Raw genomic sequence first — 18,490 nt, 5'->3', positions numbered from 1 at the left:
AAGATGGGAATACTGCTTAACACCCACATTCCCCAAAGAGTAAAAATTGTGAACCTCAAAATCAATGGAAAGATAGATGAATGTATAAATAGGCTACAACAGATTTCCAATGATAACATAGGGGTATCATTCAATGGATTATTATTTTTGGAAAAGGAGATGAATTGATTATGTAGCAAGAATGAGAAACAGCAAACAGCCCAAGGGAAGCAATGATAAGAAAGAGGAGGAAGAAATGGAGGAGGAGGAAGAGAAGAAAATAAGGAAGATCTCCAACAAAGTGGTTAGATCCTCTTTAAGAAAACATGGAAAAGAATCACACAGAATGAGAAATCATGAATGTATTATAAACTGTACCCTTGGAAAATCACAGATGCATTGAGGTAAGTAAGCCCTTTATTAAGGAATTCTAATGAGATAACATGGTGTGACAGAAACAGCACTGGATTGGCAGTCAGAAGATCTAGACTCAAGATTAGAAAAAGATTTGAGTTACAACTCTTCAGCTTACTAGAAATGTGACCTTAAGCAGATCATGTAATACCTAGATTCTCAGTTTCTTCATCTTTTAATGGTAATTATGATAACACTCTACCTTATAGGATTGTCATGTGAAAAGAATTTTATAAAGTGGGATCCTTTAGAAATATGAACTAATATTCCTCAATTAACTTTTAAGACTCTTATCAAGTATATTGTCGGTGGAATTGTGAATACATCCAGCCATTCTGGAGAGAGATTTGGAACTATCTCAAAAAGTTATCAAACTGTGCATGCCCTTTGATCCAGCAGTGTTTCTACTGGGCTTATATCTGAAAGAGATCTTAAAGAAGGGAAAGGGACCTGTATATGCAAAAATGTTTGTGGCAGCCTTCTCTATAGTGGCCAGAAACTGGAAACTGAGTGGATGCTCATCAATTGGAGAATGGTTGAATAAACTGTGGTATATGAATGTTATGGAATATTATTGACCAGCAGGATGATTTCACAAAGGCCTGGAGAAACTTACATGAACTGATGTTGAGTGAAATGAGCAGGACCAAGAGATCATTATATACTTCAACAACAATACTATATAATGATCAATTCTGATGGATGTGGCCCTCTTCAACAATGAGATGAACTAAATCAGTTCCAATTGTGCAATAATGAATAGAACCAGCTACACCCAGCAAAAGAACTCTGCGAAATGAGTGTGAACCACTACATAGCATTCCCAATCCCTCTATCTTTGTCTGCCTACATTTTTTATTTCCTTCACAGCTTAATTGTACATTATTTCAAAGTCCAATTCTTCTTGTGTAGCAAAGTAACTGTATGGATATGTATACATATATTGTATTTAACTTATACTTTAACATATTTAACATGTATTGGTCAACCTGCCATCTGGGGGAGGGGGTGGGGGGAAGGAGGGGAAAAATTGGAACAAAAGGTTTTGCAATTGTCAATGCTGAAAAATTACCCATGAATATATCTTGTAAATAAAAAACTATAATTAAAAAAATGATTTAAAAAAAAGATTGTTATCAAGGAAGAGGACATGGACATCATTTAGTGTTCCTATCAGAAATAAAAAACTCATCTGGATGATCCAATATGGTAGGTCCTTAGTCCAGTTTTCTTATTAGGTATAACTGCTTCATTAAAGGAATGTAGGAGAAAAAACTGCAATATGTCACTAAACTTTATCACCTCAGAAGTGGGAGCTTCTGTGTAAAATGTAGAAGTGAGAGAAGTCTTCCTCCCAGAAAGGCCTGCCTCATCCTCACCTTGGCATTCCTCTCCATAAAGTGATAGAGGTTGAAATAGATGATCTCCAAGATCTTCTTTTAACTCAAAACCCTATAATTAGACTTAGGATCTGTAGAACATAAAGCCCTTGATTTTCTACTTTAATCCTTATTGATCTCTTCTTTCTCTGAAATCCTTCAAAAGAGCACTGACCATAGAATCAAATAACCTGCGTTTAAACTCATACTCTACTATTTATGACCTGTGCGAACTTGGCAGACAATTCCTGCAATTTCCCTAAGCCTTGGTTTCCTCATCTGTAAAATCCAATCTCACTCACTTAACACTTACTTGCTGTGTGACCCTTGGCAAGTCACAACCCTGACTGCCTCATGGGGAGGGAAAAAAAAACTCCTCTTGAAAACCTTCCAGTCTTATTTTTAAAAGGCTCCTCAGCAGGATGGCTCAACCCTGACTCCTAGATTAAGGGCTGCACCACAGGCCCAGACTGTCCAGAGCTCCTGTGCTCTTAGCCCCCTTTTATAGGATGGAGACCATTCAGCCCAGGGCTGGGATAGTTTAACATAAGGGCTTCTGTCCAAAAAATAATTTCCTATAGTTAATGGAAATCCTATCTCATTCCTTTCCCTCACATCTCATCACCACATCCCTATCTCCTATAATGAGTAATATTCCTGTAGACAGCAAGTGCTCAAAAAAAATTGTTGGCAAAATTGTGTATATAATGACAGGTTAGTTAAAAGCTCTGTACCAAAACTAAGATGAGACACTGGATGAAGTGCCAGACCTGGAGGCAAGAATTCCTATCTTCCTAAATTCAAATCTGACCTCAGACACTTTCTAACTATATGATCCTGGGCAAGTCACTTAATCCTGTTTACCTCAATTTGCTCATCTGTAAAATAATCCGGAAAAAGAATTGGCTAACAATTCCAGTATCTTTGTGAAGAAAACCCTAAATGGGCTTGTGAAGAATTGGAAATGACTGAAAAAGAACTAAACAATAGCAGCAATAGCAAAACAAAGGGCTCAGTGTTTCCTTGTATAAGGAGATAATATTATAGGAAGCATATATATACATATATATGGAGATATAGTAATTCATCAATAAGTAGAAGTTTGTTGACCTATTGGGACTCTCTTAAGGAGTGTCTATCTCTTCTGGGTAGATAAAACCATCTCCTTTCAGAGAAGAGGTTGTGTCATTCTCACTCACTCCTGAGATAGCTCACATAAAGAAAGCCCTTCTGTTTTTAGACACAGCCCAGTGAAACTGAGAGGATATAAACTATGGGCTCCTGGGCTTTCTGAGATAGAGTATAATTAGAGTCGTTCATAGGAGAATGAAATTTGAGCAAGGGACACTGTTGTTTCAGCTTTTTTACACCAGAGGGCATGAGAGCCATAGCAACATCAAAATAGGAAACCTAGAGGAGACTATGTTGTTGACAGTAGAAGCATGCCAGAAAAATGTTAGGGACCAGAAAGAAGGTAAAATCCTAACGGTGAATCCTGGTCTCTTTTTCCCTAGCTTCTGGCCAGTATTACTTCTGATGCAGGCACTTAGAATCAGAACCCAGTCAAGCATTATTCCCAGTGAAAGCAAATTAACCTGCCCCAAGGAAAGATGAACTGGGGTGAGGGGATTAAGAAGAGAGAATAAAGAGAAACTAAAAAGTGATTTCTGTACCTATAGTCATCTCATGAAATCAGACCCATGATATATAGAGTGAGAAGGAAACAGGCCTTGAGTTTAGGGTTGGCAACGTGGGTGATTAATGAAATAGAACCTCAAGCTTTTGGCAAGGGGAGGGGAAACATGGAAACATACCAAGGAGTGCAAGTAATGATAGTCTCGGGAAATATTAGATTTCGGAAAAGTCTCCTCCAGATGATATTCTGAGGAGGGCATGAGGAGGCAGGGAGAGATTATGGAATATAACTGCTGGTTTGGACCTCTACAAGTTGCGCTTATGCCCATTCAAAGAGATATGGCACCCAATACCTTCTTGCAAGAAACAAAAAAAACCTTCCTTCACTCACTCAAAAAGAAAGGAACTTGCAGCCTTATTCTCTGAGTCTTCATTTCTGAGTGGGATTCCCTAAGGAGTTTCCCTGGGCCCTGCTCTCTAAGTAGAATTCTGGTGCTTGTGCTTGATAACAAAGGAAGCCAAGGATACTCCATGAGCCTTAGGTCTTCATATGATCAGCCTTACCTGTAATCTCATGCTGCCTCAGTTCATTGTACTTATAGGATTGCTCCAGAGGTTTAATGGAAGAATGGTAGATCTTTCTTAACCGCTGCATCACTCCTAGGGGTCAATGAGGAAAAAGGGAAAAGGTCAAACCAGATAGGCTTCAACCTGCTTGAATATACCAATATACCAATCCTCTGAGGCACTACATTAAAACTACCTTGCCAAAACCTTGAGCCATGGTTTTTCCAGGGAGTCCTTCTTGTACCTATTAATGCTATATACTTTGCACATCTGGAGAGTAGGGGAAGTTCTTGATCATTATAACCACATTCCTCATCCCTCATCTCACTGAAGTAAATTCTCATATAACAACATACACTGCCACACAAAGAATCATACAATTTTTCAAGCTAGAAATTCTTTTACTTCATCCTTCTACCTCTAGGTCAAATGTTCTCAAGGTTCCCAGATCTATTTTTAAAGATCCTCTCAGCAGTGTGTTCCAATCCGTAATTTCTGGTTTAAAGGCTTCATTGGAAAAGCCTGCTTTCCAACTACATGGCACCCCTTTGTGAGACGGGCATCCTTCAACTCAGGCCTTCTGAGGAATGGGGAAGTTTAACTTAAGCTCTTCTGTCGCCCAAATAAGTTCCTATAGTAAATGGGAATCTCATCTCATCTCTTTCCATTTTTTATAGCACAGTGAAGACAGATTTCAGAGGAGTAATTATTTAACATAAAAAATTTAAGAAATTAGCTCCTGTAGAACATTTCTGAAATCCTTCCTTTGTGAGATTTTTCTTGTCTTCTTAGCAGACGAAACTAAACTTGGCTACAGCATTTAAGTCCACCCCACTTCCTGGTCAGTAGAATTTCTCCTTCTGACATCATATAGCACTTCTCTAATGAATTCACACTATTTAATAGAATATATTCCAATTATTTGTATTTGGATCTTATTCTTTTACAGGACTATCAAGTCCCATAAGGGCATAGTGCCCTATACCCAGTAGGTATTCTCTCCCTACTGTTCTCATAAGACAACAGTAGTTCTAATTCTGACATCTTGTTGGAAATCAAAAGGGGATTCTAGGGCTAAGTCATTCACTGGTCATTCCATGCCTACTTCTTGATTGGTTGATTGAATAACAATTATCAGGGCAAATCACAGAAGTCATCTGTGTGAGGATGCTTCCAAGGCTACCAAAGAGATTGTTACAAGTCTCCCCCAAAATGTATTATATGCATTACACTAATTACACACCTTTGCCTATGCTATTCCCCCGTCTGAAAAGCCCTCCTTTCTACTATCTGCCTATATAAAGTACACATTCATCCTTCAGAGTCCAACTTAATGAGGATAATCTGGTTCTACAATTCCAAGTTACTTTTTCTATTTATTGTGATTTCCCTTAAAATTTATAGGCATGGCCCCAGAATACATTGCTTATATATAACTTTCCATTAGTTATTATTAGACCCTTTCTTCTCCTTGAAACTCATCCCCACTTTACCTGAAAAATCATCAGCTGGCTTGTCTTCCTTCAGCATCAGGGTTTCTTCTATATGAGATCGGTCCCTTACAGGTGCTTCACTTACATCTTCTGTCTCTTCTGGGAAGAAAAATATAGCAAGTCATTAAGTCTCAGGCACAAAGTTAGTCCTCCCCCAGGAACTAGACCCATATTCTGGGAGCTTCTCCTCCACTCTCTTTTTTCTTTTAAGGCCTTGGCTCCTCTCTCTCTCTTTCTGACCAGCTTTTACCCCTTCATTCTCAATATTCTGAGAGCAGTCAGCATTGTGGGAAGAACATAGATGACCATCAACTCCTCACACACCCTGTCTGGGCTGATCTCAATAGCTAACTACACAGATAAGACTCCTTAAACTAAAGGTCCTACAGGGAATCAATGTCAAATTCAAATAGAAATAGAAATGGATCTCTATAGGCCCCATATTGACTTAGAAAACTATAAATTAACATCTATGTTGTATTATATTGTCATTTATTTTGTTGAACACTTTCCAATTACATTTTAATTTGTTTCAGACTACACTAAGGAATTTTTCACGCACAGGCAGCCTGAGTTTGATAATTTTACTCTTGGCTATTTACCCTATCTCATACTTCCATGTATTCTCTCTATCACTGAGTTCTAAACTGATCACACTCCAGGAGCTCACTAGATTTCTCTTCTTTGAAGCATACTCTAGAATCCCAACACTGAAATAGCCAAAAAATCACCTATGAACCTTACCTGAAGTAGGAATTCCATCTATAACACCTCAATTATGTTTTTAATGAGAGAATTTGAGCTGTGGACTTTGTGACTGGATTAGTAAAGGTAAGAATGAGATTAAGTTGAAGAGTAGAGGGGAATCCAATATTTAACATAGAGTTGTCATACCCTTAGTGCCACATAGCCCTTGGATTTGAGAGGGCAGGTGATATATAGCAAACCTAAAAAGAAACAAGGGTCATGTCCTAATCAGGCACAGCAGCTTATTGGGAAACCAATTAAACCTTGCACAGGGGCATAAATCTAGCCAAGCATGATTGCCAGTGAGAGAACCAATATAGCTAGATGCAGCAAGCAGGGAAGAAACAAATAATAATACTTTATATTTATAAGCCACTGTAAGGTTTACAGAATTCTGTATTCAGAACAACTCTGTGAGGTTGACTGGATACTGTGAGCAGAGAACTAACATAACTGGGTAGTAAGCAGAAGGAGCCAGACACTGAGCATAGCAGCTACTACTACTACTACTACTACTACTACTACCACAACAATTATTACTATTACTACCACCATTACCAGTAATAATAATAATAGCCAGTATTTATATAATAATTTAAGATTTGCAAAGTACAAATATAATTTCATTTTATTCTCACAACAACCTTGGGAAATAGATATTATTATTATTCCCATTTTACAGATAAGAAATACTACCATTTTACAGACTGGCTCTGGGTCCAGTTGGAAGTCAGATCTTCCTTACTCCAGGTCCATCACTCTATCCATGGCCACCACCTAGATGCATTATATACAACTAAGCACATTTCGCAGAATGTGCAGAGTAGGCAAAGGGGTACTAGAATAGAAAGACAGCACAGACAAAAGGAAACTAGTACATCTTATCTTGTTAGCTGTGTGACCCTTAGCAAGACATTTAAACTCTCTGGGTCTCAGTTTCCTCATTTATATAATGAGGGGGTTAGATAATAGCCTCTGAGGTTCCTTATAGCTCTAAATATATATATGATCCTATAATGTGAGCATATTGGGTAAAAAGGAAACCAATACATCTGGAGAGAGTAGAGAAGAAAAACAACAGAACTGGGCACTAGTGAAAAAAATCTCTAAAGATATTGAGCAGCAAAACAGAGCTGCAGGACTGAATCTGCCAAATTGATTAAGGAGTGCTGTCAATCAGTCACCAAGAAGCATTCAGCCAATTTATAAGCAAAAGAGCTTGTGACTAAGTAAAGTTGATCTTATCCTACACTTTTTAGAACCAAAATTGGCCCATCTTGATCACCTCAAGATATCAAAGGGTAAGAGAGGCCATGGGAGAGGCCATGTTTCCCAGAGTCCTGGATTTGTAGCTGAAAAGCTCTAGGAAAGAACGAAGTCTATGGGGCCCACAAAAGAGGGAAGATTTAATCTTAGTAAATAAGGCCTAACTTCATTTTATTCTAGTGAGATATATGCCTGGAAAGTTGTGTGTAGCTCTGTGATTTGAGAAGACTGACATTAAATTGTCCTTTTAGCACAGAAGTAGTAGCTGAAGACACTAAATAAAGTATACATTTTTCAGATTTGGCCAATGCTTTGATTCATTTTATTTAGCTACTCTTTCTAGATAGAAGGGAGAATTCGACTGGAGATAAGGAAGTCATTAAGAATTCATAGTAATGGGGGAAAAAAACAGCAAAAAAAAATTGTTATATATAAGTAAATGTCATTTTAGGATCTAAGAAGATATTATTGAAAAATTATTCTGTAGAAAAACCTTTTTGGTTATATGAATCACTCCAATTTTTCCATTCTGAAGGCTTAGATTTTTATAGAGCTATTTTATTTAAAGTCCATATGAACATTTAAATAGGGAAAAAGTCACCCTGTTCCCGAAGTTTTTAGACAAATTATCCTAAAAATCTCTTTCCTTTGATGTTTTACCCTATCCCATTAATCTCTACTACTCATCTGTATACATTCCCATTGCCACCCTATGGGGAAAGTTGCCACCTTCTTAGACTAGCCAAGTGGCCCAACCTTTAGTTTGTCTTTTGCATAAAGGCAGACATATTGATCCCTCCAGGCCTGACCTGTGGTGAGGCTTAAATGAGATAATGGATATAAAACACTTTGCACACTTTAAAGAGCTATACAGTTGTTATTATCATCATCCTCATCATACAGTCACCAGGGCTCCAATCTGGAGATGACTTTATTCCATAAGCCTTCTACTGTCCTCCTGCTGAGCTCAAACAATGTTTATAGAGCAATAAGACATGTACCAGTAAATGTTTAACAATAGGGCTGGAAAGGGGAAGAGGAAGAAAAAAATGTAAACACACGCTTTTAGGTTTACTTTGCATTATTAACACTTTCCTAAGTATAGACAATAAATAAAACAATAAATCAAGCCCAGATTTGTAGAGACTGCCAATTTCTAAGGTATAAATGCTTACACTGAAAATTTAACAATGCTTAGCAAACTAGTTAAAGCTGAATCCAGAACATGTTGGTTTTGGTCTCGGTCCTATGCCTCTGCTTCTATGATATGGAATTTAATGCCTTCTAACCAAAATATGTCCTTTTAACCCTCCTGTGATATCATCCAGTGTCTATCATTAAAATCACTCATATGATAAGGCTTTTCTCCAGTTAGTTAAAATGCAAGTGTGTTATTAGGAATGGGGGTTATCCATCTATCTATGAATACTCATGATGAGTTTATGAGAAAAGGTAATTTTAGGCTTGAAAGTCAGAAAGCAGTCACATCCTAGGATGGAACCCAGAACAACTAAGGAAAGTGAAAGGAGAAATTCTGTGATCTGTGCGTTCAGCCTCTGGGAAGCAAGAAACTGGGAAGGGAATGAAACTCTGGGGGAAATAGGGCAAAGGAACCTTTCTCATTTACTCCTTTCACCCTTTTGAAATACAGCCAAAGGGTCCTGAGGGTGACTGGCTTATTTAAATTTTTCAGCCCCAATGCAGCAGATTAACTGCATGTGTGCACTGAAACAGAGATAGAAAGAGAAAGAAGAAATCTGGTCTGTGGTCTGCCACTCTGGGCGCTGCTGATGAAGGGAGCCAGGTGATTGTCTCACAGCACTTTCCTCGGCAAATGTACAAAGCTGCTTCAGCTCTACCTATATTCTAAATTAACCTCTAAGAGACCAGCAGCAGCTAAGAGGGCCACCTGGGAAAGCAGAACTGCAACTAGCTATGTTGATGACTAGGACAAGATGTGTCTGAGGCTGCTCCGGTTTAGGAAGAGGGAAGAGACTGCAGAGGCAGTGGTACTCTTGAGGCTGGTGTTTAGAGGCCTCCCAGGTCAGAGAACCAGGGGGCAGTAGCAGAGAGGTACCAGACCATCAAGGAACTAACTTAGGAAGAAGAAAAGTAATCATTTTTCCTACTGAGGTACTAAGTTCAGTTGTTTCTATGCTGCTGAAGAACTTAAAGGACCATCCTCATCTCTGGGGGAAAGATGTGGTCAACCCACCCACTCCCGATTGCAACTGCTGGAAAGTATATCGCTTGAGAGGAAGCAGGGTATAGTGGATAGAATCTCAACTCAGAAAGTCCTGGGTTCAAACTGACTCTAATACTTTTTAGCTGAGTAAGCCTTAATTTCCTTAACCTATAAAATAGAGGGGTTGGACCAGGTGGTTCCTAAGGCCTCCTTATAGCTCTAAATCTATGATCTGATAACTTGCGAGTGAGAGTCTGAGAGTTCAGGTGTACACCATCCCAATCATGTGCTCTAACTAACTTCAGTTTGCCTTAGAATCAAAGAAGCCAAGCCTTCTATGGCTTACGGATCAGGATGAAAACTCTATCACAGTTGTCTAGGATCTTGGGGCTAAAACTGCACAGCTGGCTGTCCTGAGAGGAGGTATCACAGTTTGCCACACCTACCCAAGTCTCTCCTAACTCTATCCAACTACAAATTAAAACCTGCTTCCTTTTTCCTGTCCTCAATAAAATTAGAAAACAGCTGCTAATCACCATCTGTACCACATTCCTCCATATAGTTTTTGCCTGTTATTAACAGCCTACTCCCTCTCCCAGATCCCAGTTTGCCTCCAGCCTTCTCTTTCCCAAACTAGACAATCCCCATTCCTGCAGCAATGCATTTTCCCATCTGGATCCATTTTCTTTCCTCAAATCTTTTTGCCTCAGGGCAGGAAATTTAAACCAGTTGCACTCTTCTAAGAAGAAGGCTGGGGAAGTTCAAAGGTGCAGCTGGGAAAATCTGGCAACCAAAGATACCTGCAGAAGAAGACTCCTCGAAGGAGGGGTCTGAGGTCTCATGAGCCAAGGGATGAGGAGGGAGACCTAGCCCTGATTCAGGGAGCTAATCCCCTTAGTACTAAGAAGGACAGATCTATCTCACAGGCAGAAGGGTAGCACAGGAAGCAGCAGTGGTCAGCTCCAGTGGGGAGGCTCCTAAGGAGCTGTTCTTTAGCACCTTCTGCTGAGGAAGGAAAGGAAGGGAGATATAGCTTCAGTGCTTGCTGGTAGGTCATTCTTTTTCTGAACAAACCTCTGCCTCCTCTATCCCCAGGAACCCTTCCCCCCCTCAAAGTTTTGCTCTTCTACGCTTCTCAAATTTTCCTGATAAAAGGAGCTGTAAGCAAGTCGAGACAGGAGAGGGATATGGTACCTCAACCCTAGCTAGAGGGTGAATACAGCTGCCCTCCCAATTCCAAAAATCTTTTCCTTCCATCTAAGATCTGTGCCCATCCCACACACCCCCCACAGTCAGACTCCTTGAATTTTCCTTCCTATGAGAGATTACAAGGTGGATAAAATTGGGGCTAGGATCTTCCCAAAAGGACCATGGGCTCCCCACTTTCAGCTGCTCATCCTCAGTCATGAGACCAGGGTCTTCTGCTTCACATGAGCTGGAAAACCAAACTTCCACAATTTGGATGAAAGAGCACAAAACTAGGAGGAGTTAGGCCACCTGTTGTGATACAGATTAGGCATCCTCTTTTTCCTCTGAAAAATGAGATTGGACAAGGTGGTTTCTCAAGTTCTTTCCAACTCTCATACTACAAATCTTATGAGAATTGAATTCCATAATTTGACCTCAGCTCACCCCCAATTTCAGAGTCTTTCCTATTCTGGACTGGAGGTCTTGAGACCTCTTCTCTAAAATAAAGGAGTTGAAATAAATGATACCTAAGATCCCTTAAGATCTAACATAATACTTTGAGAGCTAGGAATTGCTTGGTTGGTTTTTTGGTTTTGGTTTTGGTTGAGTTTTTGTTTGTTTGTTTTTGTGGGGGAGAGGGGTTAGTACCTTCAAACTCTCTTTTAATCTATTCATCCAAAAAGAAGTTCTCTGTTTTCTGTAAGGATTACAACTCTACCCCCACCTCATCCCCAGGTAATATAGTGGGTCCTTTGTTGCCAAGTTTAAAAAAACACCTGTCTTTAGCACCTAATTATCAAGAATACAATAGAGAAACAGAACAAGTCTGAACTGTGATTTCATTGTTATAGAAATTTTCTCTACCTGAGGCAGTAGGCAGTTTTTCTATAATTTATTGTCCTAATGAGTTGCCTGGGGCACTAAGATATTAGTTGATTTGTTCAAGGTTATCTAAGTATGTTTGTGTCAGAGGTGATACTTGAACTCAGATCTTCCTAACTCTCAGGCCAGTTCTCTATCCACTATGACAGTTTGCCTCTCTGAACTACTTGATAATCTGCGAAATAGGGGAAGGTGTGTAGCTCAGCAGTGGCCTTGAGTTTTACCAAGAACTCTGCCCCTCTTCACAAGGTCTGGATTCAACTCCCTCACTCTCCACCAAAACCGAGGGTACCCTTCTTCCTTTTTGCTTTAAGAGCGGTTTGTAATGCTTGCTCCAGTCGCAAACATTCCTACTTGAGGCTACAGGGAGCCTCATGTTAGCCTCCAGAGTCATGCACCAGTGCAAACTCCCAGCTCAGGGGACCTCACTCCCCATCCTCACTCCCTCCACTCCTCCCTGCATACAGAGCCAATAGCAGATGTCCAGACATTTGGGAGGATTAGAGCCCTCTTTAGATCTAGGAATAAGAGGGCTTGCTCCCTTTAGGGGATAATGGTCAGAATCCCCTCACCCTGACACCTGCCTGGGGAACCTGGAACTTCCGAGTCTTCAAGGGCTGAGACTGTCTCATCTGGGCTCAATTTGGCTTCTTCCTCCTCCTGGCTTGTGGCTCCTGGCTCTTCCTGGGCAGCCACAACTTCTCCAGAAACCTCCCCTTCTTCATGGCTTGTGGCTCCTGGCTCTTGCTGGGCAGCCACAGCTTCCCCCGAAACCTCCCCTTCTTCTTCTGAGCTGACTTCCCCAGCTTTTTCTTCAGATTTCTCCTCAGACTCATTTTCTTCCTCTTCCCCTTGTTCTTCAGAGGATGCCTCCTCCAACTCCTGGCTGGTTCCTAGTGAAACCTGACCTTCAGGAGAGAGCAGCTCAGCCTCCTGCTGTGCCCCAGAGCTGTCAGTGTCTTCTGCCTCACTGGCCTTGGCTGGGGCTGAGCTCTCCAAGTTCTGATTTTCCTCCAAGGTTCCCTGGGGCTCTTCCTGGGCAGGCACTTCTGCCCTAGCCTCCAACTCTTGTTCTCCTTCCTTAGGCCCTCCTACATCTGCATCAGCCTCCGGTAATTCATTTTCTAGTGTCATTTCTGTCTCCTTGCTTCCTGGGACCTTGCTAGATTCTTGGTCTCCATTTTCTCTCATAGAATCCTGGCCACCATCGTGCTCTGAGCTAGAAGGGGACTCAGGTTCTGCTGCTGCCATTTTCTCTTCTCCTGGGACCTCTTCCATCACTTCAGTGGCCTCCACTTCCTCTCCAGCTGGCCCTTCAGTCTCTCCTGCACTAGAAGATTCTGAGCCTCCTTCAGTCACAGCCTCCCCTCTCAAGGGACTAGCCCCAACCCCTTCCCCTCCTGCACCATCTCCCTCCATCAACTCCTGCTGCTTTTCCTCTAGGGGTCCTCCTTTTCCTTCTTCAGAACTAGCCTCTGCCTCATGCCCTCCTGCATCATCTCCCTCCATCAGCTCCTGTTGCTTTTCCTCCAAGAGTCCTCCTTTTCCTTCTTCAGAACTAGCCTCTGCCTCTTGCCCTCCTGCACCATCTGCCTCCATGAGTTCCTGCTGCTTTTTCTCCAGAGGGGCCTCTTTTCCTTCTTCAGGGGCTTCCCCTTCCCTTGCAGCTCCAGCCTCAGCAGCAGCTTCCCAGGGCACAGCCGACTCTAAGGCAGAGGTATTGGCTTCAGAGTCAGAAGCAGGGCTATGGTGACCTTCAGCATCAGCAGGGGGCCTGGGCTCCCCCCCAGCCTCTCTCCTCTCCCAATTCTCAGCCTCATTGTCATCTGTGTAATGGAGCTGCAGGTTCTTCTCTGGAGGAACTGGGTCTGCATAAAGTGCCCTCTCCTCCTCTAGACTTGGGTCTCCAGCTGAGAACTGATTCTCCAACAAATTGGCAACATCTTCCGTGCCACCCGAGGCAGAGACTTGCAGTTCTAAATGATCAGAACATGATCAGTCAGTTTCACAGGGTTGGCACTTGATCTGCTCCTCTAAAAAGCCTAACTACCGCTAACCTTCACCTTCACAGGATGAGGAGCTAGTTGGTAAACATAGTACCCTAGGGTCTTACCCCTGCTAGCTCATTTTATTCTCATAACATCCTTTGAGGTAGATGGGAAAATGTAATTAGCCCCATTTTACAAGAGGTCAAAACTGATCCAAAAAGAATTTACACCCTTATAAAGTGTAAGTTCCTTGAGGGTAAGGACAATTCTTCATTTTTTTCTCTTATATTATCAGATGCCTTGCATATAATTGGCACTTAATAAATGTTGTTAGATTGAATTTCGAGCCAGAAGTGGGACTAAAACTTCTCTCTCTAGTTTAGTGGTCAGTCCCTAAGCCAAGATACTTTCCATGAGACCCCTATGACTGCATACGTAAAAGGGAACATAAAAATGGCAAATTAAGTCTTTTTAAAAGGGAATATGGAAATAGGTGTTTAAAAGAATTGCACATCAGCGTGATATTTGTGGAAACGTATAGAAGAATTGCACATGTTTAATGTATATTGAATCTAGGGGAGGGGATAGGGAAAAGGAAAAATTAGAATATAAGGTTTTATGAGGGTGAATGTTGATATATTTTGAAAATAAAAGGCTTTAATTAAAAAATAAATAAGCATGAAAGACTATTTTAAAAATAGAACTTCACATGTTTAATTTATATTAGATTGTTTGCTGTTTTGGGAAGTAGAAAGATAAGGGAGGGAAATTTTGGAACACAAGGTTTTGCAAAAGTGAACGTTGAAAACTATCTTTGCATACATTTGGGAAAATTAAATACTATTGAAATAAACAATGAAATAAATAACAAATGAATGAGTAAATGAAATAATAAAAATAATGAATGAATAAATAAATATGATTGGCTCAACACTACCAGGTATTGCCAAACTGTTAAAATAGCATTTATTTATATTCCACCCCTACAGATTCTAAGGTTATTTACCAGCATAGTATTTCTATTTAATATATCTATCCACAAATGGGGTGAAAACAGGTGTTTGCAAGCAAGATTATCTCAAGTTACATGTCAAGATACTTAGGGGATTACTTAGTGGTTCTCAGCCTCATTAAGTCCCACACAGCCTCTGGTACTCTTTAGGGCAGGTATTTCATTAGAACTCTGCTCTCCTTAGCTGCTCTAGCCCCTGAATGAATTTGGCAGGGAAAGTATGTTTTTTTTTTTTAATTACAATAGAGTTCCCTCTGGTCTAAGCTCTAGAAGCCAGTCTTCTAAAGAAATACCCTTTAAGGCCTCCAGACTTTCTTGAAAGGGGAAAGTGTGAGAAGAGTAAATAGAAAACAAGGAAAACAAATTAATTCTCCTTCTATGGGGGGAATTTGGATAGGAATGGTCAGTTAAAAGGAAAGGATCCTCACCAAGCTTGGAACTCTCTTGAGTCCTAATATCCCTGTTAGATAAACATATCTACGCTTACCTGAGGAAGCAGGCTCTAGAGATCTCAGACTCTGGGTTGCTAAAACAGCATCTTGATTTCACTTCTCTCCTCTTCTCTATCCACAATGCTGGCCTTCCTGGGATAAGGATGCTCTTTTGCTGTTCCAGAGTGGACCCCTAAAATCTGGTATTCCCTAATCTCTTTAGACCTGGGACACCTAAAATCAGGATCAATCCTGAAGGCCTGAAGCTATTTGCAAGGAATAATTTTTCAATAGTCTCTTTGAGATCCAAATTCTGGAAGAGGGTATTAGTTAACTTTGACAATAAGAATAACAATAATCTGATATATATCCATAACCCTCTGCAATTTCCCAGGGTCTTAGCATCCATTCTGTTCTTAGATCTTTCTAATATCCCCATGGTATTAGAGAAGCAAACTGAGGTAAAAGATTTTTCAAACATTATACAGATATTTAATATCAGGACAAGATCTAGAAAATTAAATCTTTTGACTCCTATAATACACTTTCTAGTTGTCTTGAGGATACCTCTCTCCCTCTTTCAGCTTCTACTCCTAGTTGGTAATGAACGCTCAAAAGTCACATAGGATATTATATTTGAGTCTCAATGCCCTTGAATTGCTCCCTGATCCTTCCCTACCATTAAAGCTTACCTGTCCCAAATCCTGGTCCTCTATGAAACAAACCAAGCCACATTAAGGTGTTAATGGGTGACTACCACTTAATGTCTAACTCTCCTAGATCTCAAGAATCACAGAACCATAGAACGTCAAAGCTAGAAAGAGTCATAGGGAATCATCCCATCCCAATCCTATTTTACAAATTCAGATAATTAATAAGCCCCAGATAATTTAGTTACTTATCCATCTTAATAGGTCTTCAAGAGACAAAGGCCTTTCAAAAAAAGCCATCATAAATGGTAAAGAGTTCTAGCACTCAAGCAAACTGTAAGAACAAAGTAGGGAAGAGTTTTGATTAACTTATACAAAGTGGAGAAGAGGGGAAAATGGAGCTTTTGGCTCTTTCCAAAATCCTCCACAAAGGTTGCAACTATCCAACTACATGTAGGCTAGTCCTTCTTGGGATGAGGATGCTCCATCTCCAATTCTCAAGTGGCCTAGCATTTACCCTTAGGACAGCCAGTGCTTGGGGTTTTCCCCAGAGGAGCTCTTGGTCGTGAAAGCAACAGTGTGTAATAAGTCAAAATGTGTTAGACTGGGGCTTAGGAAACTCGGGCTCTAATGGTCAAAGGATATGAACAGACAATTTTCAGATGAAGAAATTGAAACTATTTGTAGTCATATGAAAGGTGCTCCTCCAAATCATTAATGATCAGAGAAATGCAAATTAAGACAACTCTGAGATACCACTACACACCTGTCAGATTGGCTAAGATGACAGGTAAAGATAATGACGAATGTTGGAGGGGATATGAAAAAACTGGGACACTCATACCTTGCTGGTGGAATTGTGAATGGATCCAACCATTCTGGAGAGCGACTTGGAACTATGCTCAAAAAGTTATCAAACTGTGCATATCCTTTGATCCAGCAGTGTTACTACTGGGCTTATACCCCAAAGAGATACTAAAGAAGAAAAAGGAACCCATATGTGCAAAAATGTTTGTGGCAGTCCTGTTTGTAATGGCAAGAAACTGAAAACTGAGCGGATGCTCATCAATTGGAGAATATAAATTGTTATATATGAATTTTATGGAATATTATTGTTCTGTAAGAAATGACCAGCAGGTTGATCTCAGAGAGGCCTGGAGAGATTTACATGAACTGATATTAAGTGAAATGAGCAGAACCAGGAGATTATTATACATGGCAACAGCAAGAGTATACGACAATCAGTTCTGATGGCCGTGGCTCTCCTCAACAATGAGATGATTCAAACCAGTTCCAATTGTTCAGTGATGAAGAGAGCCATCTACACACAGAGAGAGAACGGTGGGAACTAAGTTGGACTACAACATAGCATTCTCACTCTTTCTGTTGTTAGCTTGCATTTTGTTTTCTTTCTCAGTTTTTTCTTCTTGATCTGATTTTTCTTGTGCAGCAAGATAATTATATAAATATAACTATACATATATTGGATTTAACATATATTTTAACATATTTATATGTATTGGACTATCTGCCATTTAGGCAAAGGAGTGGGGGAAGGAGGGAATATTTTGGAACAGAAGATTTTGCAAGGGTCAATGTTGAAAAATTACCTATGCATATGTTTTGTAAATAAAAAAGCTTTAACTTTTTAAAAAAAGGAAACTTGGATTCTGATAGAAGCTCTGTTACTAATTATATGTAGAGTCAGGAAGATCTGGATTCAGATCATGTTTCAGATTCTTTACTAGCTACATAATTTGAGCAAGTCATCCAACCTCACTAGGTCCCAGTTTCTTCTTCTGAAAAGTGAGAGGGTCAGATTAATCATCTTTAAGGACCCTTCTAGTTTAAAATATGTTATCTCGTTACTTTTCAGGACCTAGGTTTCCTCAATTCTTTAAAAAAAAAAAAAAAGTTGGAGTCAGGAAGGAAGAAGGAATTGGATTTCTAAGGTCTTTTCAAATGCTATAGTTTTAAGATCCTAAACTCCATAGCCTCTGATCAGTCTGAGGAGAAAAGGTGGAGAGAGAGGAATCGACTATGAGAGAATGGAAAATTGCAAACCTCCCTCTTAATTTCCATGCACCTGATCTGCTTAGGGGCCAGAAGAGGGGAAGGAAAGCCAAACTTCATTTACTCCACAGTTCTGGAACAGCAACTATTGGCATCATGCTGCCTGTTCACTTACGCATTTGCTGGGGAAGCCATTAAGCCCCTACTATTAATTTATAATTAATTTGTTAAACCCCTACTATGTGTAATACACAATGATAGGCATAGCCACAGAAACAAAGCTAAATGAGACAAAGTCCTCATTCTCAAAGAGCTTACTAGGCAAAATAGGCAATTTCCAGCTGCTAAACTTCTACATGCTTCAACATAGCTGCAATCAAGCAGGTAGACACAGACCCTATGGGTACCTAAGCAAAGAGACAGCAGCACACAAACACACACATACATGTTTCATTGAAGTCTTGGAGAAATGCAAAAACATCCCACTTGCCTTAGCACATGCCAGACTCCAGCAGTAGAGCCCTGGCTCAGTACCAGGTAAGCTGCCAGATCCTTGTGGCCTTCAACTGCACTAGCCATCCTTCACCCCACCCCATCAGCACAACAACAGACCTGAGGGTCCCCATGGGTCTAGGGCAATAACTGTGGCACTAAGTAATCA

At 40.3% G+C, this 18,490-nt stretch overlaps 1 protein-coding gene across 2 annotated transcripts in view; it reads right to left on the bottom strand.

The window, feature by feature from the left end:
- Nucleotides 1–18,490, bottom strand: part of SRL (sarcalumenin) — a 68,167-nt gene that overhangs the window by 11,018 nt on the left and 38,659 nt on the right. The window contains exons 2-4 of one of the 2 annotated variants that reach the window (XM_051967691.1): nt 12,320–13,711; nt 5,468–5,566; nt 3,972–4,067 (exon numbers count right to left, since the gene is read on the bottom strand). In XM_051967691.1, coding sequence (XP_051823651.1) covers nt 3,972–4,067; nt 5,468–5,566; nt 12,320–13,711 — 1,587 coding nt within the window. The remainder of the gene's footprint in view (nt 1–3,971; nt 4,068–5,467; nt 5,567–12,319; nt 13,712–18,490) is intronic. The other variant, XM_051967701.1, reaches the window with a different exon arrangement.

The sequence above is a fragment of the Antechinus flavipes genome, chromosome 1, assembly GCF_016432865.1.
Source record: "Antechinus flavipes isolate AdamAnt ecotype Samford, QLD, Australia chromosome 1, AdamAnt_v2, whole genome shotgun sequence".
NCBI lineage: Eukaryota > Metazoa > Chordata > Mammalia > Dasyuromorphia > Dasyuridae > Antechinus > Antechinus flavipes.
This window is presented reverse-complemented; position numbering and strand designations above follow the sequence as displayed.